The sequence below is a fragment of the Lepus europaeus genome, chromosome 2 (assembly GCF_033115175.1).
Source record: "Lepus europaeus isolate LE1 chromosome 2, mLepTim1.pri, whole genome shotgun sequence".
In the NCBI taxonomy this organism is placed as follows: domain Eukaryota; kingdom Metazoa; phylum Chordata; class Mammalia; order Lagomorpha; family Leporidae; genus Lepus; species Lepus europaeus.
The window spans coordinates 77,504,299-77,528,793 of NC_084828.1; the positions used below are offsets into that span (position 1 = coordinate 77,504,299).

Below are 24,495 nucleotides of genomic sequence, written 5' to 3' on the forward strand. Positions count from 1 at the left end.
GTAGATCACTGGAATCTAGTCAGATGAGGAAGAAAAATGAAAAATAGTGAATAAAACTTAAGGGATACCATCAAGTAGACTAATATATGGTTGAATATTATATTAGGGAGCCGGTGCTCTGGCCCAGCAGGTAAAAGCACTGGCATGAATTGCCAGCATCCCATATGGGCGCCAGTTCTAGTCCTGGCTGCCCTTCAGATCCAGCTCTCTGCTATGGCCTGGGAAAGCAGTAAAAGATGGCCCAAGTCCTTGGACCCCTGCACCCATGTGGGAGACCCAGAAGAAGCTCCTGGCTTCAGATCAGCACAGCTCTGGCCATTGCAGGAATCTAGGGAGTGAACCAGCAGTTGGAAGACCGCTCACTGTGTAACTCTGTCTTGCAAATAAATAAATATTTAAAAAATTATATTAGAAGGAAAATTATAAAAGGGGCCAGAAAGCCTATTTAAGGGAACAATGTCTGAAAACCATCCTTATGGAAGGAACTGCACATCCAGGTTCAAAAAGTCCAAAATGGCACCAAACAAATCTGCATTGAGACATATTATAATCAAATTGTCAAAGATCAAATACAAAGAATCTTCAAAAGCAGCAAAAAAAAAACCTATCACATATGAAGAAATTTCTTTTTTTAACTTTTAATAATATAAATTCCCAAAGTACAGCTTATGGATTAAAATGGCTTTTTCTCCCCAATAATTTCCCTCCCCCCCCGAAACCCTCCCCTCTCCTGTTCCCTCTCCCATTCCTTTCACATCAAGATTCATTTTCAATTATCTTTATATACAGAAGATCAATTTAGTTATATACTAAGTAAAGATTTCAACAGACTGCTCTGCACAGACACACAAAGTGTAAAGTACTGTTTAAGTACTAGTTATAGCATTAATTCACATTGTACAACACATTAAGGACAGAGATCCTACATAAGGAGTAAGTGCACAGTGACTCCTGTTGTTGACTTAACAAATTGACACTCTTGTTTATGGCGTAAGCAATCACCCTAGGCTCTAGTCATGAGTTGCCAAGGCTATGGAAGCATTTTGAGTTCGCTGACTCTGATCTTACTTAGAGAAGGTCATAATCAAAATGGAAGTTCTCTCCTCCCTTCAGAGAAAGGTACCTCCTTCTTTGATGCTTTGATGGCCCGTTCTTGCCACTGGGATCTCATTCACAGAGATCTTTCATTTAGGGTTTTTTTTGTTTGTTTGTTTTGTTTTTTTGTTTTTTTTTTTTTTTACACAGTGTCTTGGCTTTCCATGCCTGAAATACTCTCATGGGCTCTTCAGCCATGTCCGAATGCCTTAAGGGCTGATTCTGAGGCCAGAGTGTTATTTAGGACATGTGCCATTCTTTTTTTTTTTTATTAAACTTTTATTTAATGAATATAAATTTCCAAAGTACAGCTTATGGGTTACAATGGCTTCCCCCTCCCAAAACTTCCCTCCCACCCAGAAACCTCCCCTTTCCCGCTCCCTCTCCCCTTCCAATCACATCATGATTCATTTTCAATTCTCTTTATATACAAAAGATCAGTTTAGTATAAATTAGGTAACGATTTCAACAGTTTGCCCCCATATAGCAACACAAAGTGAAAAAAAAAATACTGTTGGAGTACTAGTTATAGCATTAACTAAGAGTATACAGAACATTAAAGGCAGAGATCCTACATAATATTTTTTTAAAAATTAATTAAATTTCTATGCCATTTCCAATTTAACACCAGGTTTTTTTTTTCATTTCCAATTATCTTTATATACAGAAGATCGATTCAGTATATAATTAGTAAAGATCTCATCAGTTTGTACCCACGCAGAAACACAAAGTGTAAAAATACTATTTCAGTACTAGTTATAGCATCACTGCACATTAGACAACACATTAAGGACAGATCCCACATGGGATGTAAGTACACAGTGACTCCTGTTGCTGACTTAACAATTTGACACTCCTGTTCATGGCGTCAGTAATCTCCCTAGGCTCTAGTCATGAGTTGCCAGGGCTATGGAAGCCTTTAGGGTTCGCTGACTTTGATCTTATTCCGATAGGGTCACAGTCAAAGAGGAAGTTCTCTCCTCCCTTCAGAGAAAGGTACCTCCTTCTTTGATGGCCCTGTTCTTTACACTGGGATCTCACTCACAGAGATCTTTCATTTAGGTCTTCTTTTTTTTCTTTTCCATGGTATCTTGGCTTTCCATGCCTACAATGCTCTCATGGGCTCTTCAGCCAGATCCAAATGCCTTAAGGGCTGATTCTGAGGCCAGAGTGTTGTTTAGGACATGTGCCATTCTATGAGTCTGCTGTGTATCCCACTTCCCATGCTGGATCTTTCTCTCCCTTTTTGATTCTATTAGTTAGTATTAGCAGACACTTGTCTTGTTTGTGTGATCCCTTTGTTTCTTAGACCTATCCAAGCCATCGAATGTGAACTGAAATTGATTACTTGGACTAGTGAGATGGCATTGGTACATGCCACCTTGATGGGATTGTGTTGGAATCCCCTGGCACATTTCTAACTCCATCATTTGGGGCAGGACTGATTGTGCATGTCCCAAATTGTGCATCTCCTCCCTCTCTTTTTCCACTCTTAAATTTAACAGGGATCACTTTTCAGTTAAAATTTAAACACCTAAGAATAATTGTGTGCTAATTACAGAGTTCAACCACTAGTACTAGAACAACAACAACAACAACAAATACTAAAAAGGATAAAGTATTACATTGTACATCTAGAGTCAGGACAAAAGCTGATCAGGTCATTGTTTCTTACAGTGTCCATTTCACTTCAACAGGTTTCCCCTTTGGTGCTCAGTTGTCACCAATCAGGGAAAACAAATGATATTTGTCTCTTTGGGACTGGCTTAATTCACTCAGCATGATGTTTTCCAGATCCCTCCATCTTGTTGCAAATGACTGGGTTTCATTGTTTCTTACTGCTGTATAGTATTCTATGGAGTACATGTCCCATAATTTCTTTATCCAGTCTACTGTTGATGGGCATTTGGGTTGGTTCCAGGTCTTAGCTATTGTGAATTGAGCTGCAATAAACATTAAGGTGCAGATGGCTTTTTTTATTAGCCAATTTAATTTCCTTTGGGTAAATTCCAAGGAGTGGGATGGCTGGGTTGAATGGTAGGGTTATGTTCAGGTTTCTGAGGAATCTCCAGACTGACTTCCATAGTGGCTTAACCAGTTTGCATTCCCATCAACAGTGGGTTAGTGTCCCTTTTTCCCCACATCCTCTCCAGCATCTCTTGTTGGTAGATTTCTGTATGGGAGCCATTTTAACTGGGGTGAGGTGAAACCTCATTGTGGTTTTGATTTGCATTTCCCTGATTGCTAGTGATCTTGAACATTTTTTCATGTGTCTGTTGGCCATTTGGATTTCCTCTTTGGAAAAATGTCTATTGAGGTCCTTGGCCCATTTCTTCAGTGGGTTGTTTGTTCTGTTGTTGTGGATTTTCTTGATTTCTTTGTAGATTCTGGTTATCAACCCTTTATCTGTAGTACAGTTTGCAAATATTTTTTTCCCATTCTGTCGGTTGCCTCTTCACTTTCCTGACTGTTTCTTTTGAAGTACAGAAACTTCTCAATTTGATGCAATCCCAAATGTTAATTTTGGTTTTGACTGCCTGTGCTCCTGGGGTCTTTTCCAAGAAGTCTTTGCCTGTACCTATATCTTGCAGCATTTCTCCAATGCTCTCTAATAATTTGATGGTTTTGGGTCGTAGATTTAAGTCTTTAATCCACGTTGAATGAATTTTTGGGTAAGGTGAAAGGTATGGGTCTTGCTTCAAGCTTCTGCACATGGAAATCCAATTTTCCCAGCACCATTTATTGAATAGGCTGTCCTTATTCCAGGGATTAGTTTTGGATCTTTGATCAAATATAAGTTGGCTGTAGATGTTTGGATTGATTTCTGGTGTTTCTATTCTGTTCCATTGGTCTATCCATCTGTTTCTGTACCAGTACCATGCTGTTTTGATAACAACTGCCCTGTAGTATGCCCTGAAATCTGGTATTGTGATGCCTCCGGCTTTGTTTTTGTTGTACAAAATTGCTTTGGCTATTCGAGGTCTTCTGTGTCTCCATATGAATTTCAACATTATTTTTTCCTAATCTGAGAAGAATGTTTTCGGTATCTTGATAGGTATTGCATTGAATGTATAAATTGCTTTTGGGAGAATAGACATTTTGATGATATTGATTCTTCCAGTCCATGAGCATGGAAGATTTCTCCATTTTTTGGTATCCTCTTCTATTTCTTTCTTTAAGGTTTTGTAGTTTTCATCGTAGAGATCTTTAATGTCCTTGCTTAAGTTTATTCCAAGGTATTTGATTGTTTTTGTAGCTATTGTGAATGGGATTGATCTTAGAATTTTTCCTCATCCGTGGCATTGCCTGTGTATACAAAGGCTGTTGATTTTTGTGGATTGATTTTATATCCTGCCACTTTGCCAAACTCTTCTATGAGTTCCAATAGTCTCTTAGTAGAGTTCTTTGGGTCCCCTAAATAAAGAATCATATCATCTGCAAAGAGGGATAGTTTGAGTTCTTCCTTCCCAATTTGTATCCCTTAAATTTCTTTTTCTTGCCTAATAGCTCTGGCTAAAACTTCCAGAACTATATTGAATAGCAGTGGTGAGAGTGGGCATCCCTGTCTGGTACCAGATCTCAGCGGAAATGCTTCCAACTTTTCCCCATTCAATAGGATGTTGGCCGTGGGTTTTTCATATATTGCTTTGATTGTATTGAGGAATGTTCCTTCCATACCCAGTTTGCTTAGAGTTTTCATCATGAAAGGGTGTTGTATTTTATCAAATGCTTTCTCTGCGTCTATTGAGAGAATCAAATGGTTTTTCTTCTGCAGTCTGTTAATGTAGTATATTACGTTGATTGTTTTGCCGACGTTGAACCATCCTTGCATACCAGGGATAAATCCCACTTGGTCTGGGTGGATGATCTTTCTGATGTGTTGTTGCATTCTATTGGCCAGAATTTTATTGAGTATTTTTGCATCTATGTTCATCAGGGATATTGGTCTGTAATTCTCTTTCAATGCTGCATCTTTTTCCGGCTTAGGAATTAAGGTGATGCTGGCTTCATAGAAAGTATTTGGGAGGATTCCCTCTTTTTCGATTGCTCTGAATAGTTTGAGAAGAATTGGAGTTAGTTCTTCTCTAAATGTCTGGTAGAACTCAGCAGTGAATCCATCTGGTCCTGGGCTTTTCTTTGTTGGGAGGGCCTTTATTACTGTTTCAATTTCTGTCTCAGTTATGGGTCTGTTTAGGTTTTCTATGTCTTCCTGGCTCATTTTAGGTAGGTTGTATGCGTCCAAGAATCTGTCCATTTCTGATAGATTTCCCTGTTTGCTGGCATACAAGTCCTTGTAGTAATTTCTGATGATTCTTTTTATTTCTGTGGTGTCTGTTGTTATGTTTCCTTTTTCATCTCTGATCCTATTGATTTGGGTCTTTTCTTTTTTTAGTTAGTTGGGCCAATGGGGTGTCAATTTTGTTTATTTTTTCAAAAACCCAGCTCTTTGTTTGGCTGATTTTTTGTAATTTTTTTTTGGATTCAATCCTGTTGATTTCTTCTTTGATTTTAATTATTTCCCTTCTACTGGGTTTGGGTTTGGTTTGCTGCAGATTTTCTAGATCCTTGAGATGTCTTGAAAGCTCATCTATTTGGTGCCTCTCCAATTTTTTGATGTAGGCACCTATTGATATAAATTTTCCTCTTAACACTGCTTTGTTGTATCCATAGGTTTTGGTATGTTGTGCTGTTATCCTCATTTACTTCCAGAAAATTTTTGATTTCTCTTTTAATTTCTTCTATGACCCATTGTTCATTCAGGAGCATGTTGTTCAATCTCCATGTGTTTGCACGTGCTCTGGGGATTCCCGAGTTGCTAATTTCCAGCTTCATTCCTTTGTGGTCTGAGAAGCTGCATGGTATGATTCTAATTCTTTTGAATTTGCTGAGACTTGCTTTATGGCCTAGTATGTGGTCAATCCTAGAGAAGGTTACATGTACTGCTGAGAAGAATGGAAAGTCCTTAGATGTAGGATGAAATGTTCTGTAGATATCTGTTTGATCCATTTGGGCTATAGTGTCATTTAAATCTGCTGTCTCCTTGTTGATCTTCTGTCCTGTTGATCTGTCTATCTCTGAGAGTGGAGTATTGAAGTCCCCCTGTACTATTGTATTGGGGTCTAAGTCTCCCTTTAAGCCCCTTAACAATTCTTTTAAATAAGCTGGTGCCCTTTGATTAGGTGCATATACATTGATAATCGTTATATCTTCCTGTTGAATTGATCCCTTAATCATTATATAGTGCCCCTCTTTGTCTCTCCTGACAGTTTTTGTGGTAAAGTTTATGTTGTCCGATATTAAGATGGCTACACCTGCTCTTTTTTCATTTCTGTTGGCATGGTATATCTTTTTCCAGCCTTTCACTTTCAGTCTGTATGGATCATTGTTGGAAAGATGTGTTTCTTGTAATCAGCAAATAGATGGGTTTTGTTCCTTAACCCAGTCAGCCAATCGGTGTCTTTTAACTGGACAGTTCAAGCCATTAACATTCAATGTGACTATTGAGAAGGAGTAACTTTGCCCTGCCATTTGCCAAAGATATTTTCTAATATCTGGTTTGAGATTCCTGTGATCTTTTGCTGTGAGGTTTCCTTCCTTTACCTTCTTTCATATTGGTGACCGTGTTTCTGTGTTTCTGTATGTAACACATCTTTAAGCATCTTTTGCAGGGCTGGACGAGTGGCGACAAATTATTTCAATTTCTGTTTGCTGTGAAAGGTCTTTATTTCACCTTCATTCACAAATGAGAGCTTTGCAGGATATAATATTCTGGGCTGGCAGTTTTTCTCTCTTAGTACCTGGGCTATATCTCGCCATTCTCTCCAGGCTTGTAAGGTTTCTGAAGAGCAGTCAGCTGTAAGTCTAATTGGAGATCCTCTGAGAGTAATCTGGCGTTTCTCTCTTGCACATTTTAGGATCTTTTCTTTATGTTTCACTGTGGTGAGTTTGATTACAACGTGTCGTGGTGAGGATCTCTTTTGATCATGTTTATTAGGGGTTCTGTGAACTTCCTGTACTAGGATGTCTCTGTCCTTCTCCAAACCTGGGAAATTTTCTGCTAGTATCTCACTAAAAAGGCCTTCTGATCCTTTCTCCCTTTCCATGCCTTCAGGAACTCCTAGAACTGAATGTTGGGTTTTTTAATAGTATCCTGTAGATTCCTGACAGTATTTTTTGATTTCTGATTTCTTCTTCTTTTCTTTGATTTGACTGTTTCCTTTCCTGTTCTCTGTCTTCTAATTCCGATATTCTCTCTTCTGCTTCACCCATTCTGTTTTTAATGCTCTCTAATGTGTTTGCCATTTGATCTATTGAGTTCTTCATTTCATTGTGGTTTTTTAGGACATGTGGCATTCTATGAGTCTGCTGTGTATCCTGCTTCCCATGTTGGATCGTTCTCTCCTTTTTTGATTCTATCAGTTAGTATTAGCAGAAACTTGTCTTGTTTGTGTGATCCCTTTGACTCTTAGACCTATCAGTGTGATCCATTGTGAACTGAAATTGATCACTTGGACTAGTGAGATGGCATTGGTACATTCCACCTTGATGGGATTGTATTGGAATCCCTGGCACATTTCTAACTCTACCATGTGGGGCAATTTGATTGAGCATGTGCCAACTGTACATATCCTCCCTCTCTTATTTGCACTCTTATATTTAACAGGGATCACTTTTCAGTTAAATTTAAGCACCTAAGAATATATGTATATTAATTACAAAGTTCAACCAATAGTATTAAGTAGGACAAAAAATACTAAAAGGGATAAAGTATTAAGTTGTTCATCAACAGTCAGGGCAAGGACTGATCAAATCACCTTTTCTCATAATGTCCATTTCACTTCAAGAGGTTTCCTTTTTGGTGCTCGCTTAGTTGTCACTGATCAGGGAGAACATATGATATTTGTCCCTTTGGGACTGGCTTATTTCACTCAGCATGATGTGTTCCAGATTCCTCCATTTTGATGTAAATGACTGGATTTCATTGTTTTTTGTTGTTGTTGTTTTGTTTTTTGTTTTTGTGTTTTTTTTTTTTTTACTGCTGCATAGTATTCTGTAGAGTACATGTCTCATAATTTCCGTATTCAGTTCACTGTTGATGGGCATTTAGGTTGATTCCAGGTTTTAGCTATTGTGAATTGAGCTGCAATAAACATTAAGGTGCAGACAGCTTTTTTTGTTATAATTGCCACAGAATTTTCACGTGAAGCATTCTAAGCCAGAAAGGAGTAGGATATTCAAAGTTTTCTATGAAAGAACAATCAGTAAAAATACTATAAACTGAAAAACTGTCTTTAAAAATGGGAGTGATAAAGATACTCTCTGATTAGCAAAAGCACAACATGGGAAGTGGGAGACACAGCAGACTCATAGAATGGCACATGTCCTAAATAGTACTCTGGCCTCAGAATCAGCCCTTAAGTCATTCGGATATGGCTGAAGAGCCCATGAGAGTATTTTAGGCATGGAAAGCCAAGACACCCTGGGGAAAAAAAAAAGAAGACCTAAATGAAAGATCTCAGTGAGTGAGATCCCAGTGGAAAGAACAGGGCCATCAAAAAAGGAGGTACCTTTCTCTGAAGGGAGTAGAGAACTCCCACTTTGACTATGACCCTGTTGGAATAAGATCGGAGTTCGTGAACCCTAAAGGCTTCCATAGCCCTGGCAACTCATGACTAGAGCCTAGGGAGATTACTAACGCCATAAACAAGAGTGTCAAATTGTTAAAATCAACAACAGGAGTCACTGTGTACTTATGTCTCATGTGGGATCTGTTCTTCATATGTTGTCCAATGTGAAGTAATGCTATAACTAGTACTGAAACAGTGTTTTTGCACTTTGTGTTTCTGTGTAGGTGCAAACTGATGAAATCTTTACTTAGTATATACTGAATCGATCTTCTGTATATAAAGATAATTGAAAATGAAAAAAAAAAACTTGGTGTTAAATTGGAAATGGCATAGAAAATTAATCAATTTTTTAAAAAATATCATGTAGGATCTCTGTCCTTAATGTGCTGTACATTGTGATTTAATGCTATAACTAGTACTCCAACAGTATTTTTCACTTTGTGTTGCTATGTGGGGGCAAACTGTTGAAATCTTTACATAATATATATTAAACTGATCTTCTGTATATAAGGAGAATTGAAAATGAATCTTGATGTGAATGGAAGGGGAGAGGGAGCGGGAAAGGGGAGAGTTGTGGGTGGGAGGGAAGTTATCGGGGGGTGGGGGAAAACCATTGTAATCCATAAGCTGTACTTTGGAAATTTACATTCATTAAATAAAAGTTTAAAAAAAATCAAGGAATTTTATCAAAACTGTATATATCTTATAAAAACTGATAGTGTTCTTCAAACTGAAATGAAAGCATGCTAAAAGTAAGATATCAGCTGAAGACAGGCTGAAGGTACACACAGACAAATACAGAATACTGTATTATAACTATGGTGGATAAATCTTTTTTTTTTAAAGATTATTTAGTTGAAAGAGTTACAGAGAGAGGAAGGACAGACAGAATTTTCCATTTGCTGGTTCACTCCCCAAATGGCAGCAATGGCTGGAACTGGGCTTGTCCAAAGCCAGTATCCAGAAGCTTCTTCTTGGCCTCCCATGTGGGTACAGAAACCCAAGAACTTGGGCCCTCTTCTGCTGCTTCCCCAGGCCATTAGCAGGGTGCTGGGTCAGATTTGGAGCAGCCAGACTCAAACCAGCCTGCATTTGGGACACCAGTACTTCAGATGGAGACTTAACCACAGTATCAACCCCTGACTCACTTTTTTCTAATGTAAAGATTAAAAAGAATTAAAAATAGATTTACTGGGGCCAGTGTTCTGGCATAGCAGGTAAAACCACCACCTGCAATGCCAGCATCCTATATGGCATCTGGTTTCTATCTCAGCTGCCCCACTTCCAATCCAGCTCCCTGATAATGACTTACAAAAAGCAGATGATGGCCCAAGTGCATGAGCCCCTGCAACCCATGTGGGAGACCCCGATGGAGCTCCTGGCTTCAGCCTAGCCCAGCGCTGTTTGAGGCCAACTAGAGAGTGAACCAGCAGATAGAAGATTTCTATCACTCTCCCTGACTCTGCCTTTCAAATAAATAAGTAAATCTTAACAAAAAGTATACTGAAAATATGTTAAAGATACACTGTATGAATAGATGAAAATTGTGACATCAGTAGGTAGAAAGTGTGTGTTGGGAGACAAAAGTTAAAGTGTAGAATTTTGTATGCTGTAGACCTTAAGTTGGTATCAGCTTAAAAGGGAGTTGTATTTTATGTGAATCCAAAGATGACCAAATCACTGAAAATGCCTAGAGAAGTTATAAAAAAGACAAAGAATCAATACAAATCAAAATAAAAATTAAAAATCAGTAATATAATAAGAGGAAAAGAGACAAAGTAACAATAAGACAAAGCAACCAACTAACAAAATGGCAACAGTAAATCCTTCCTATCAGTAATTGTTTTAAAGGTAAATGGAATAAGTTCTCCTATCAAAATACATAGAGCGGCTGAATAGAGGGAAAACAAAACTAAGATCCAGTCATTTGCTGTCTGTAAGCAACTCACTTTAGTTTTAAGAACTCAGAAATGTTTGGAAGTAGAGATGGAAAAAAATATTCCATGCAAATGATAACCAAAAAAAGAGTAGGGATGGCTGCTGTTACTTTATAAAACAGATTTTATATAAAAAATCATTATAAGAGACAAATGCATTATACAAATACATCTATCCATAATAACAATTGTGCCTATATATGAAACATTGAACAAAATGAAGGTATAAAGAGACATCAATACAATAATACTAAGAAACATTAATATTTCCATTTCAATAATGGTTAGATAATCCAAACAGCTGATCAAAATGAAACAGAAGACTTGAATAATACTACAGAATAAATGAACTTAACAGATATATACAGAACTTTTTAACTATCAACAGCAGAATGCATATTCTACTCAAGTATATGTGGAGCATTCCTAGGACAGATAGCATGTTAGACAACAAAACAATTCTTAAAAATTTTAAAAATGTTGAGAAAATAACAATTCTCCCTTTTAATCATTATGGAAAAAAACATAGAAATCAATGGCAGAAGGAAACTCCAAAATTCACAAATAAATATGTAGAAATTGAACAACATAATCTCAAGCAATGATTAATTAAGAAATTGAAAAGGATATCACATAGGGGCTGACGCTGTCACTGTTGCATAGTAGGTAAAAGACACTGCCTGCAGTGTCAGCATCCTGTGTGGGCGCTCTTTCAAGTCCTGGCTGTTCCACTTCTGGTTTTGCTCTGTACTGTGGCCTGGAAAAGCAGTAGAAGATGGCCCAAGTGCTTAGGCCTCTGCACCCGTGTAGGTCACCTGGAAGAAGCTCCTGGCCTTGGATTGGTCCAGCTCCAACCATTGTGGACATTTGGGGAGTGAACCAGCAGACGGAAGACATCTTTCTCTCTATTCCTCTGCCTCTCTGTAACTCTGCCTTTCAAATAAAATTTTTTTAATAAAAGGAAATCACATAATACCTTGTGACAAACATAAATGAAAACACAGAATACTAAAAGTTATGGGATACTGCAAAACAGCACAAAACGGAAGTTCTAATAATAAATTCCTACATTAAAAAATAAGGAGGATATTCAAGCAACTTAATTCTACCTTGAGGAACCAAAAAAGATGAGCAAACTAAGCCCAATATAGTAGACTGAAAAAATAGTTTGGAGCAGAAATAAATAAAATAGGCAATAGAAAAATGGTTGAAAAACTAGATTTTATTTTTTTAAATAATCAACAAAATTGATAAACCTTTAGACAGAAAAAGATGCAAATAAAATGTGAAATGAAAGAAGATATTTACCACTGATGCCACAGAAACAAAAAGGAAAATAAATGCTATGAAGAATTATGTGTAAACTGAATGACCTATAAGAAAAAAATTCTTAGAAAGTTATAACTTGATAAGATAAGCTATGAAGAAATACAAGGTCTGAACAGACTTATAACTAATATGGAGATTGATTCAGTAATTAAAAATCCTCTAACAAAGAAAATCCTGGGATGAGTTGCCTTTACAAGTGAATTCTATCAAACATTTAAAGAAAAACTAACATCAGTATTTCTAAAATCTTCCAAAAACCTAGAGAGAGCACTATCATACTTATTTAATGATGTCAGCATTAACCTGACAGCAAAGCCAGAAAAAGATACAAGAAAACTGTAGATGCATACCAGTGACAAATAGAGATTCCAAAATTCTCAACAAAACACTAGCCAAGTGAATCCAACCACACATGAAAAGAATCATACACCAGAAGCAAGGAGTATCTTTGGGATTCAAGGATGACTCAACATGCCAAAAATCATACTTTGATTTCAAAAGCACATTACAAGTCTACAGTAATCAAAAAGGTGTGAAAATATCATAAAGACAAACATACGTAAATGGAGTCAAACAGAGAGCGGAAAATAAATCAACTCCTACATGGTCAACTAGCCCTTGACGAGGGTGCCAGGAATACAAAATGGAGAAAGAATAATCTAAGAAATGGTGTTGGGAATGTGTAAAGGAATGTTATTGACTCATAATGCTCAAAAATCATCTCATAATGTTCTAAAGACTCAAACATAAGATCTTAAGTTCCAAAACACCTAGAAGAAAGCATAGGGGAGTGGCCGTGACCTGCTGTGCCAGCATACCATATGGATGCTGATTTCCTGTTACAGCTGCTCCACTTCCAGCTCTCTATTATGGCTTGGGAAGGCGATGGAAGATGGCCCAAGTCCTCAGGCCCCGTACCTGCATGGGAGACTGGGAAGAAGCTTCTAGCTTCGGATCACCACAGCTTCCGCCGTTTCAGCCATCTGGGTCTGAACAGGATGTTGGAAGACCTCTCTCTATATCTCTGCTTCTGCCTCTCTGTAACTCTGCCTTTCAAATAAATAAATCTTTAAGAAAAAATCTAACGAGAAGAGCTCTATAACATGGGGCTTCCTAATGGTGTCATAGGATACTGAAAACACAGTCAAATCAAAATTAAACAGTGAGTTCCATGTCCCACTAAAACTTCTTGCACATCAAAGGAAACAATTAACAGAATAAAAAGGCAATTTACTAAATCAGAGAAAAGTTTTTGCATGTTGTGTGTTTGATAAAGGATCAGTCTCAATGTATGAAGAACTCCTATAACTCAATAGAAAAATCTTAATAACCTGACTTTAAAAATGTACTCAGGACTTGAGTAGACATTTCTCCAGAGAAAGCATACAAATGGTCTACAGAAATATAAAAGTTCAATTTTAGTAATCATTAGAGAAATTCAAACCAAAACTACAATGAGATACCACTTCACAAATGTCAGGATGGTGATTGTGAAAAACATCAACCAACAAACCAAAGAAACCATGAAAGACAACTGTTGGCAAGGATGTGAAGAAATTAGAATCCTTTTACATTGTGAGAATGCAATAATGATTCAAGTGCTATGGAAAATATTATAGATATTCCTCAAAATGTTAAAGAGAGTATACATAGGATCCAGTATCCTATTTCTTGTGTATTTTAACAAAATGAAATACATCAAGATCTTAAAGTCTATGTTTATTTTAACACTACTCACAATAAGATGTGGAAACAGCCTAAACATCCATCAAAGGATGTATAGATAAATGAAATATAGTATATGCATACAATAAAATACTGCTCTACATCAAGAAAATATAGGCAATATTTGACAACATGATCAAACCTTCATGACATTATACTAAGTGAAATCAGCCAGACTTCTAATGACAAAAATTGCATAATTCCTCTTGTGTAGGTATCTAAAATAATCAAATTGGTAGACTCAGAGTATAGATGGTGGTTGATATGGGCAGAGGGAAGCAGAAATGAAGTGATAACTAAAAAGCCTAAAGTTTAAGATAAGCTCTAAAAATCTATTGCATAAAAAAATATGTGTAGTTAAGAATAATGTATTGTGTACTTACAAATTTGTTGACAGATCTCATGTTACATGGTATTACTACAATAAAATAAAACATCAATAGAAACTCTTAGAGACACCAGTAGCACATTGAAAAATAATGCATTATGACAGATGGTGCTTTAGGAATGCAGAATGGGTACTATTAGGAAATCCAATATAATTTATGTTGCTAATAGAAGAAAAATATAACCATTGCCACTGATATTGAAAAATTGATAAAAATTTAACACCCATGATATTTACACTTTTGATGGTGGCAGACTACATTTTTTTAGATCAGTTTTCCTGCTAGAAGAAAATCTCAGATAATTTCGAAAACATTTTTGAATGCACCAGAGACTGACAAAACGTTAGGTACCACCTCGCCACTCAGGCATTAGCCCACTTGGAAACAGTGGCTGACAGAGTAGCTAATCAGAAAGTCATTGACTAGGGAGGCTAAGCAGAGTTTTCTGAAATTTCAAGGGGAAGGGAGACAATGGCATAAAAAGTCACTAGTCGTGCCGTGGCTCAACAGGCTAATCCTCCGCCTTGTGGCGCCGGCACACCAGGTTCTAGTCCCGGTCGGGGCACCGATCCTGTCCCGGTTGCCCCTCTTCCAGGCCAGCTCTCTGCTGTGGCCAGGGAGTGCAGTGGAGGATGGCCCAAGTGCTTGGGCTCTGCACCCCATGGGAGACCAGGATAAGCACCTGGCTCCTGCCATCGGAACAGCGCGGTGCGCCGGCCGCAGCGCGCTACCGCGGCGGCCATTAGAGGGTGAACCAACGGCAAAGGAAGACCTTTCTCTCTGTCTCTCTCTCTCTCACTGTCCACTCTGCCTGTCAAAAAAAAAAAAAAAAAGTCACTAGTAATTACTCCAAGCTTTCATTGTGATCCTAAAGGAGTATGGCCTACATGTAAGATTTAACTGGATATATACTATGCCTCTAAGTTACTGAAATCTATGTTAACATTTTCTTAATCCTCATTGAGGACTGAGTTGATATGTCTTAGTCTAACTGCCTGATAAAAACAAGGGTCAATCATTTCTGGAAGAAAATAACCAGGGCCTTTAATTATCCCTATATTTTCCCCATAGATTCAAATTCAAAATAACATGGTGGACATAGAAATCAGAATTGATCAGAAACAAATAGAATAGAAATAAGGTGGAGATGGACCAACAGGAATTCAAATGTTATAAAACCAGTTGTTTGGGGGAATGGGTATTTAATCTAGCATTTGAGATTCCTGTGTCTCACATCGAAGTGACTGGTTTCATTTCCCAGCTCTGGCTGCTGACTCCAATTTCCCACTAGTGCAGACCTTGGGAGGCAGTGTGATGGCTCAAGTAATTGGGTTTCTGCCAGACATGTGGGAGACCTGGATTGTTTCCAACTCCAGCCCTGGGCATTTGGGAAGTGAACCTGTGGACAGTAACCCTGTGTTTGTGTCTCTAAAATAAAGCAATTTTCCAGAGTAGTTTTAAATTTACAAAATAAAAAATTGAAGAAGTAATGCAGAGTTCCCATATATCTCTCAGCCCATTTCCTCTATAATCTTCTATTAGTATTTTTGCCACAATCAACTAACCATACCCAGACAACTTGATCTCTCTCTCTCTTTTTTTTTTTTTTTTTGACAGGCAGAGTGGACAGTGAGAGAGACAGAAAGGTCTTCCTTTGCCATTGGTTCACTCCCCTTATACCCCTTACTTCTCCCTCTCACTTCTCCCTCTCCCTCTAACCTCTCCTTCTCCCTCTCCCATATAAAAAATAAAATTAATAATCATGACTTACCCACTTGCTCAGGGTAAGTATTAGCAGAAAATTGGAATAGGGAGTAGAGCTGGGTCTTGAACCAAGGCACTATGACGCTGTGATATGGATGCAAGCATCCCAAGCAGTATCTTAACCACTATGACAGATACCTGCCCCAGGAATATATTGTAAAACAAATGCCAATAAAAACATAACTTTTCAAAACTTACATAGTATAACTAAAGCTATTGCTAGAAGAAAATTTATAGCTTGCATTGCATTTATTAAAAAATACTGTGGCATAGCAGATTAATTTATCACTTGCAACACTGGCATCTCATACTGAAGTACCATTTCTAGTCCCATCTGCTCCACTTTTGATTGAGGATACTTTTTTTTTTTTTGACAGGCAGAGTTAGACAGAAAGGTCTTCCTTTTGCTGTTGGTTCACCCCAAAGTGAACTGTGCAGTGCACTGCACAGATTCGAAGCCAGGAGCCAGGTGCTTCCTCCCGGTCTCCCATGCGGGTGCAAGGCCCAAGGACCTGGGTCATCCTCCACTGCACTCCGGGGCCACAGCAGAGAGCTGGACTGGAAGAGGAGCAACCAGGACAGAATCCAACACCCCAACCAGGACTAGAACCCAGGGTGCCGGCACTGCAGGCAGAAGATTAGCCTAGTTAGTCACGGCGCCGGCCTGAGGTTACTTCTAATGGGCATGGGAAGGCAGTGGAATATGTCCAAGCACTTGGGACCCTGCCATCTCTTTGGGAGACTAGAATGGAGTTCCTGGCTCCTTTCAGCCTGGCCCATACCTGGCTGTTGTGACCATTTGGGGAGTGAACTAGTGGGTGAAAGATGTCTCTCTTTCTCACTCATTTACTCTACCTTCAAAATAAATAAATATTTTTTGAAAAGTTGAAAATTAATGATCTAGTATGCTACAAAGTAAATCGAAAAAGTGGTGAATTAAACCCAAAGAAAGTAGAAGGAAGATGATATAGTTGTGATAGGTAATGGTTACTTTTCTGTGTCAACTTGACTGGTTCTTGGGGTCCCAAATATTTGATTAAACATTATTCTTCTTCCTGCTAATATGGACCTGAAAGACAAGTGGTAGCTCAGAAAGTTGGGTTCCTGACACCAACATGGGAGACCTGGATTGAGTTTCCAGATCTCCTATTTGGTCTGTTGTGGGTCTTTGGGAAGTCCACCAGGGGATGGGAGTTCTCTCTGCCTGCTTCTCTCTCCCTCTTATCTTTCTGTCTCCATCTCTCTGTGCCTCTCTGGCTCTCAAATAAATTTTAAAATTTTTTTGAAGAAACAAGGGTAGTATTCTGGGGGTTTCTGTGAAGGTGTTCTTAAAATGATATTAAAATATGAAACTGTAGACTGAGTAAAGCAGATTGTATTCCCAGTGTGGGCAGGCCTTATCAATCAGTTTGACTTGGATGTAACAAAATGACCCTTCCCAGTGCAGGGAGATTTTTTTTCTGCTTATGAACTGAGATACCAGGTTTTTCCTACCTTGGAACTCTGAAAATTCAGATTTTTCTGGTTCACGAGCCTGCTGATCTTCAGTTCAGCCTGTAACTATATCATTGATTCTGCTGATTCTCAGACATTCAGAGTCATACTAGAGCACCATTGACCCTTCCAGGTGTCCAACAGGCCAACTAACCTACAGATCTTGGAACTTGTTAATCTTCATAACTTCATGAGCCAATTCCTCATAATATATATATATATATATATATATATATATATATAATGCCTTTTCTTGGTTCTGTTTCTCTGGAAAATCCTAATTCCAATGATGACACAAGAAATTAAAATAATAGAAAACAAAAACATAATACATTAGCAGAAACGAAAGTTGGTTCTTTGAAAACAGTCACAAAATTGATGAATCTGACAAATCTGATCAAGAATGAAAGATGAGGCACAAAGGATCACTATCATCCTAGAAATGTAATTAGTTTAACTTCTCAAAAACAGTGTATTTCATGTGGTAACAGAAATAAAAGATATGACAATAGATACATAGAAAGTGTTTCTTGAAATTTAACATCATGGCTGAGAAGACAAGGGGATAAAGAAGGGATTGGGAAGAGTTGAATAATGTGCACTAAGTTCAGAAAAAATTCATGTTCCCTTCAATATTTCTCTTAGTACACTAGGAAAAGAAGGAATGTCTTTAATCCAAACTTGATTAATTTACTCAAGGCTATGAAAATATCTTCTTTAATGCTAAATAAACAAAAGTTCCCTACCATCAGAAATGAAACAAAGATGGCTGCCATGTCACCTCTCCTATTTAATATTGTACAGCTACTGAAAATATTAGTAGAGATGATGAGAAGGAATTGGAACTCTCAGTTGTCCACTTGTTGAATGAAACTGTTGCACCGACTTTGGAAAACCACTTGGTCATACCAATTAAAGATGCTCATCCCTATGGATCAGTATGTACTTGACAGATATGCATCTATATAGTCATCCAGAATGCATACAAGTTCATGGAAGTATTACATCAACTGTGAAATGAATAAATTAATTGTAGTAATGTGATAGTCAAACAGTGAACTACCGTTTCAGTAATGAAATTGAATGAACTGCTACAAATAAAAATTGAACCATGACAGAAAAGAATATATAATATATAATCCTCCTTATGTAAAATCCAAAAGCATAAAACAGTAGCTTAAGTGTTAGAGTCAAGATAGCAGTTAGAGAATAATTTAGAGTTAGGATACTGACTAAATAGGATTCTCAGTGGCTTGCATTGTGTTTCTTGTATTTTTCTAGTTCTTGACATAGGTAGTAATTTCATTGAAATGTTTACTTCATAATTCATTGAATATACATCTGCAACTTGTATACTTCACATTTTAATAAAATATTTTAAATATAAATATATATTCCTGATAAAAAATTCAAAACATTTGAATCAACTCATCTTTCTTTAAATCCATGTCTATCTTTCTGTCCATCCTTCCATTCACCTATCCATCCATGTGCAGAATCCAGGATCTTATTTAATAAGAAAACACTAGAAACAGTTCCAGTAAAGTCAGGAGGAAAGCAAGAGTGCTTATCATTTTCAACATTAAATATCAACATTAAAATTAATATAAATAACAAAAGAAACTAGAATTTTGCATACTAAAGACTTACTATAGAAATAGTGGTCTCTTAATACCTCCCACCCCTACATTGTGGCACAACAGGTTAAACCTCTGCCTCCAATGTTTGTATCCATATGAGCACCAGTACAGTCCAAGCTACTCTTCTGATCCAGCTCCCTAGTAATGTGCTTGGGAAAGCAGCAGGAAATGGGCCAAGTGCTTGGGTCTTTGCCACCCACATGGGAGACCCTGATGGAATTGCCGTCTCCTGGTTTCTATCTGGCTCAGCCCATGCCATTGTGGCTATTTATGAAATGAACCAGCAAATGGAAGAGCTCATGCTCTCTCTGTCTCTTCTTCTCTCTGTATAACTCTTCCTTTCAAATAAGTCATAAAAAAAAAAGATAATGGAGAATTATGAAATTACAAAAAGTCAACATAGTTTGGTATGAAGTTAACAAAAATCATTATGTGGGCCGGCACCGTGGCTCAATAGGCTAATCCTCCACCTGCGGCACTGGCACACCGGGTTCTAGTCCCGGTCGCTCCTCTTCCTGTCCAGCTCTCTGCTGTGGCCCTGGAGTGCAGTGGAGGATGGCCCAAGTGCTTGGGCACTGCACCCGCATGGGAGACCAGGAGAAACACCTGGCTTCTGGCTTCAGATCAGTGCAATGCGCCGGCCACAGCAGCCACTAGGGGGTGAACCAACAGAAAAGGAAGACCTTTCTCTCTCTCTCTCTCTCTCTCTCTCTCTCTCTCTCACTGTCCACTCTGCCTCTCAAAAAAAAAAAAAAATCAGTATGTGGAAAACTTTCAAAGTTCCTGAAATATGCAAAAAATAATACTCAAATACATTCAATCAATGAAAAGCATGTTTTATACTTGAGTGTCTCATTTTATCTTTTACTGTCTGAAGTTTACTCTTTTTATATTGGCTTCTTCCAGTCAAATGTTACCTTTAAACAATTTTAGGATTTTCTTTTCATATGTACTTGTAAAACAAAATTTCCCTATCAAGATGCAACTAAGTCCCTATAATTTTGATATGAGACATTTTTTGTTCAGTTCTACTTCATTGTAATTTCTTCTTTGTCCTTTATTTAAAAAGTGCTTAATATTTTTAGTTTTGTATCAGGTTGGCACCGCAGCTCACTAGGCTAATCCTCTGCCTGTGGCACCAGCACCCCAGGTTCTAGTCCAGGTTGGGGCGCTGGATTCTGTCCTGGTTGCTCCTCTTCCAGTTCAGCTCTCTGCAGTGGCCCAGGAATGCAGTGGAGGATGGCCCAGGTCCTTGGGCCCTACACCTGCATGGGAGACAAGGAGAAGCACCTGGCTCCTGGCTTCAGATTAGCGCAGCACACCAGCCACAACACGCCTGCTGTAGTGGCCACTTGGGAGGTGTACCAACGGAAAAAAGGAAGACCTTTCTGTCTCTCTCTTTCTCAGTCTAACTCTGCCTGTCAAAAAAAAAAGAAATTAAAAAATTTAAAAAAATTGTATCCCAAAATTTTTTAGTTTCTAAAATATTTTTGTCAGTGATTTCTCATTTTATTTCACTGTGGTTAGAATGTGGTATCATTTTGATTCTGGTATTTTAATTAATGCTTATGAAGTAACTTTTTTCTTCAGATACAGTTCCAGGTTCTGTTGAAATAATAGTGAACAAGTCATCCTTCTTTACCTTTGTGCTACTCACATTCTATTGTGAGAGACATTTCTTTTTAAATTATGTATATGTACACATAATTTGTGGCCTGGGAAATGTCCATGTTTTTGTGAGATCAGATGTGATTTCTTGTTTTTGTCTTGATCCTTCCTGGTCACAGAATGTCTTTGGTATCTCCTGAATATCAGAAGCCGAATTATCTTTTGTAATTGTTTAAGTAGTCTCATGTTATATTTCCTAAAGTACAGTCTTATTTATTGCAAAAATTTATGTTGTTTTGATGCTCAATATTTTATATTTTGTGATTTACTGGAGCTATTGCTAGTGATTTATAAACAGAGTGACATTATGTTTAAAATACTTTGAAAAAATATAATAGTGTTTTAGAATGTGATTTTATTGCATCATTAGTCTCAAATGTGGAGACAGCATATTATTCATCTTATTACTTAGGTGATAGTTTCCAAACTTTTTAGACTAACAAATCTTTTCCATAGTCTCATATACTTAGTAGAAATTGATTTTCTCAGGTATATGGAAAAAATTGATTTGAAGTTGAAACATATCAATGACTTTATATATGTTTTATGTGAAGAAATCTTATTTATATATTTAATTTTGACTTATTTAGCAAATAAATTAGTATGTAAAACTCAATTATTAAATCAGGTTGGAAACTTATTGTGTATAGTTTAATAATGAAACACTTAAGAATACAATTTAGCTTCAAAAATAACTACACATTGCTTTAATGACCTGATATTTAATATTTTAGTTGCTCTCAAATAGTCTTTTCAAAGGAAGAATATATATTTATAAATTATCTGATTTATTGATTTACTGATCATTATGTTAAGTGTTAATCATTCAAACATAGTGATTAGTAGAAGCTGAGAAAGGTAGAGGATTAGAGGGAGTTTGAATGAGCACCAAAATACAGTCAGGTGAAGGTAATAGATTCTGGTATACACAAAACTTTAGGTTAACTCTAAGCTACAAGATAGAAACAGAAAGGTTAATTTCTGGCCATTATTGTTTTATGTTGTGTATATCTGTTGAAATATTGCACTATACTCCACAAAATGTACAGGTATTTCATGTTAACCCAAAAATTTCTTAATTAATTTAAAAATCAGCCATTTTTACTGATATAATTCTCTAAAAGATCTTTTAACTTCTGTGGATGTAAAAGCCATCAGTTTAAAATATTGTCATCAAAGATACAACATGATTTGATATAAAGAAATTTGAAGCAAAATCTGTCCATTTTTCAAAATCATTGGCCTCACTGGTATATTCAGAGTTTATTAAGCATTCCACATTTTATTTCATTATAATTTCTACTCTGTTATTCTCTCTCTCTGTCTCTCTCTCTCTCTTTATATTTAGATGCTTACCCAATTCTTCTTTGGAATGAGTTGAAATTCTTGATACATTTTTATTTGAAAGTTTATGTGCCATTTTTAAGATGTGAGAAACTGGGGCTGGTGTTGTGGCATAACAGGTAAAGATGACGCCTGCAATGCTAGCCTCTCACATGGGCACTGGTTCATATCCTGGCTGTTCCATTTCTGATCCAATTCCTGCTAATGCGCTTGGGTAAAGCAGTGGAAGATGGCCCAAGTGTTTGGGAGACTTGAGAGACCTGGATTAATCTCCTGTTTTTGGCCTGGCCCAGCCCTGGCCATTGTGGCTATCTAGGGAGTGTACCAGTAGATGGAAGATCTCTCTCTGTCTCTCCTTCTTTCTCTGTAACTCTGACTTTCAAATATATGAATAAATCTTTTTTAAAAGTGTGATAAACCTACATTTAAGTTCTAAAATAATATTATAAATAAGATTTATTGTATGGTATGATTTTACTTTATTGTATTAACATTAAACTACTTATTGATTTATTTGAGAGGTAGCATTAAAGACAGAGGAAGAGACAGAGAGAAAGGTCTCTCATCCTCTGGTTCACTCTCCAAATGGCCGCAATGACTGGAGCTGGTTTAGTCCAAAGCCAGGAGCCAGGAGCTTCTTGCAGGTCTCCCACATGGGTGGAGGGACCCAAGCACTTGCGCCATCTTCCACTGCTTTCTCAGGCCATAGCAGGGAGCTGGATTGGAAATGGAGCAACCAGGGCATAAATCAGCATCCATATGGGATGCTGGACCTGCAGGTAGAGGCTTAGCCTACTATGCCACAGCACCAGCCCCAACATTAAACTTAATTTGAAGCAAGTTAAAATGTAATAGTTTTGTAATAATAATTACAAAATAATAATAATGTAATAAAAATGTTCATAATGTTTTACAGCTCCTAATAGGATATGAAAATGGTACAGTAGTCTTCTGGGACTTGAAATCTAAAAGAGCAGACTTGAGAGTTTATTATGATGAGGTAAGTGATTTCTACCAAAAGACTTAAAAAGATTGCTGACTTAGGGCCTGTTCCTACTTCTAAACTTTGTACTGTACCAGTTTTTTATCATTAGGACATTGCCTAATTCTGACCAAGTGTTAAAACTTGTTTTTGACATTTGCATGTTTCAACTCCGGGTTATTCTCTGAAATGTGAATTCTGCCTTTACTGCCTATTTTTGGCTTTTTGTAAATACATTAGATACTTGAGTGCCTGTCACCTATACTGTATCTCCACTTTAGTGTCAACTCCTTTTCTTTCCTCTAGACCCCATGCTGTGTCTTGCCTCATTGTCTTTAAGTTCTCTAATGAAAATATTTACATCTTCCTTAGAAAATTCAAATTCCATGGCAAAAAATTAAGTAATTTTTAAATTCATCATTTCCTAATACTTGCCTTCAAAGAATAAGATTTTTGTAAATTGTAGTACTTAATAAATTAAAATCTTGAAGTATATTTTATAGTACATAATTGAGGCTTGATTAGATTTTCCTTTTTTAAGGATATATTTAATTATTTAGTTATTTGAAAGGCAGAGAGGGAGAGAGAGAAATCTTCCTTCCACTGATTCACTCCCCAAATGGCTACAACAGCAAGGTGTGGACCTGCCTGAAATCAGGAGCCCAGAACTCCATCTGGGTCTCCCATATGTCAGAGGCTCAAGTACGTGGGACATCATCTGCTACTTTTCCAGACACATTAGCAGGGAGCTGGATAGGAATCAAAGCAGCTGAGACTCAAATTGGTACTCTGATATGGGTTGCTAGCTTTGTAACCAGCAGCTTAACCTACTGTACCACAAACCAGCCCCTAGATTAGATTTTCATTTAGGGGCAGCAACCAACTGCTATTTAGCCTCCTATTTGACATTTTGGTTTTTCAGAGATTGATTGCAGACCATTGTTTCCCCCTTCAGAGGAAGCTAATAAAAGATAGTCAAGGTGAGGCAAAAGATAAACAGGGAAAATATCCCTTGTAGCCCTGGAAATAAAGATGATCATCTGTGCTCCTAAATTTATTAATCCTCTGCCTGCGGCGCCAGCATCCCGGGTTCTAGTCCTGGTTGGGGCACCAGATTCTGCCCCAGTTGCTCCTCTTGTCCAGCTCTCTGCTGTGGCCCGGGAAGGCAGTGGAGGATGGCCCAGGTCCTTGGGCCCTGCACTCGCATGGGAGACCAGGAGGAAGCACCTGGCTCATGGCTTTGGATTGGCATAGTGCTCCAGCTGTAGTGGCCATTTTGGGGGTGAACCAACAACGGAAAAAGTAAGACCTTTCTGTCTGTCTGTCTCTCTCTCTAACTCTGCCTGTCAAAAAAAAAGAAAAAAAGTGATGGGAGTGGGGGGAGGGAGAGGTAGAAAGAAAATGGTCAAAAATCTCTGTATAGTCACATTTACTCTTTAAAAATATATATATATTTATATTTATATTTATATTTATATTTATATTTATATTTATATTTTA

At 37.5% G+C, this 24,495-nt stretch overlaps 1 protein-coding gene across 4 annotated transcripts in view; it reads left to right on the forward strand.

Moving 5' to 3' along the window:
• Nucleotides 1-24,495, forward strand: part of STXBP5L (syntaxin binding protein 5L) — a 443,316-nt gene that overhangs the window by 166,062 nt on the left and 252,759 nt on the right. For all 4 annotated transcript variants that reach the window (XM_062208715.1, XM_062208727.1, XM_062208721.1 and 1 more), the window contains one exon: nucleotides 22,930-23,013. In XM_062208715.1, coding sequence (XP_062064699.1) covers nucleotides 22,930-23,013 — 84 coding nt within the window. The remainder of the gene's footprint in view (nucleotides 1-22,929; nucleotides 23,014-24,495) is intronic.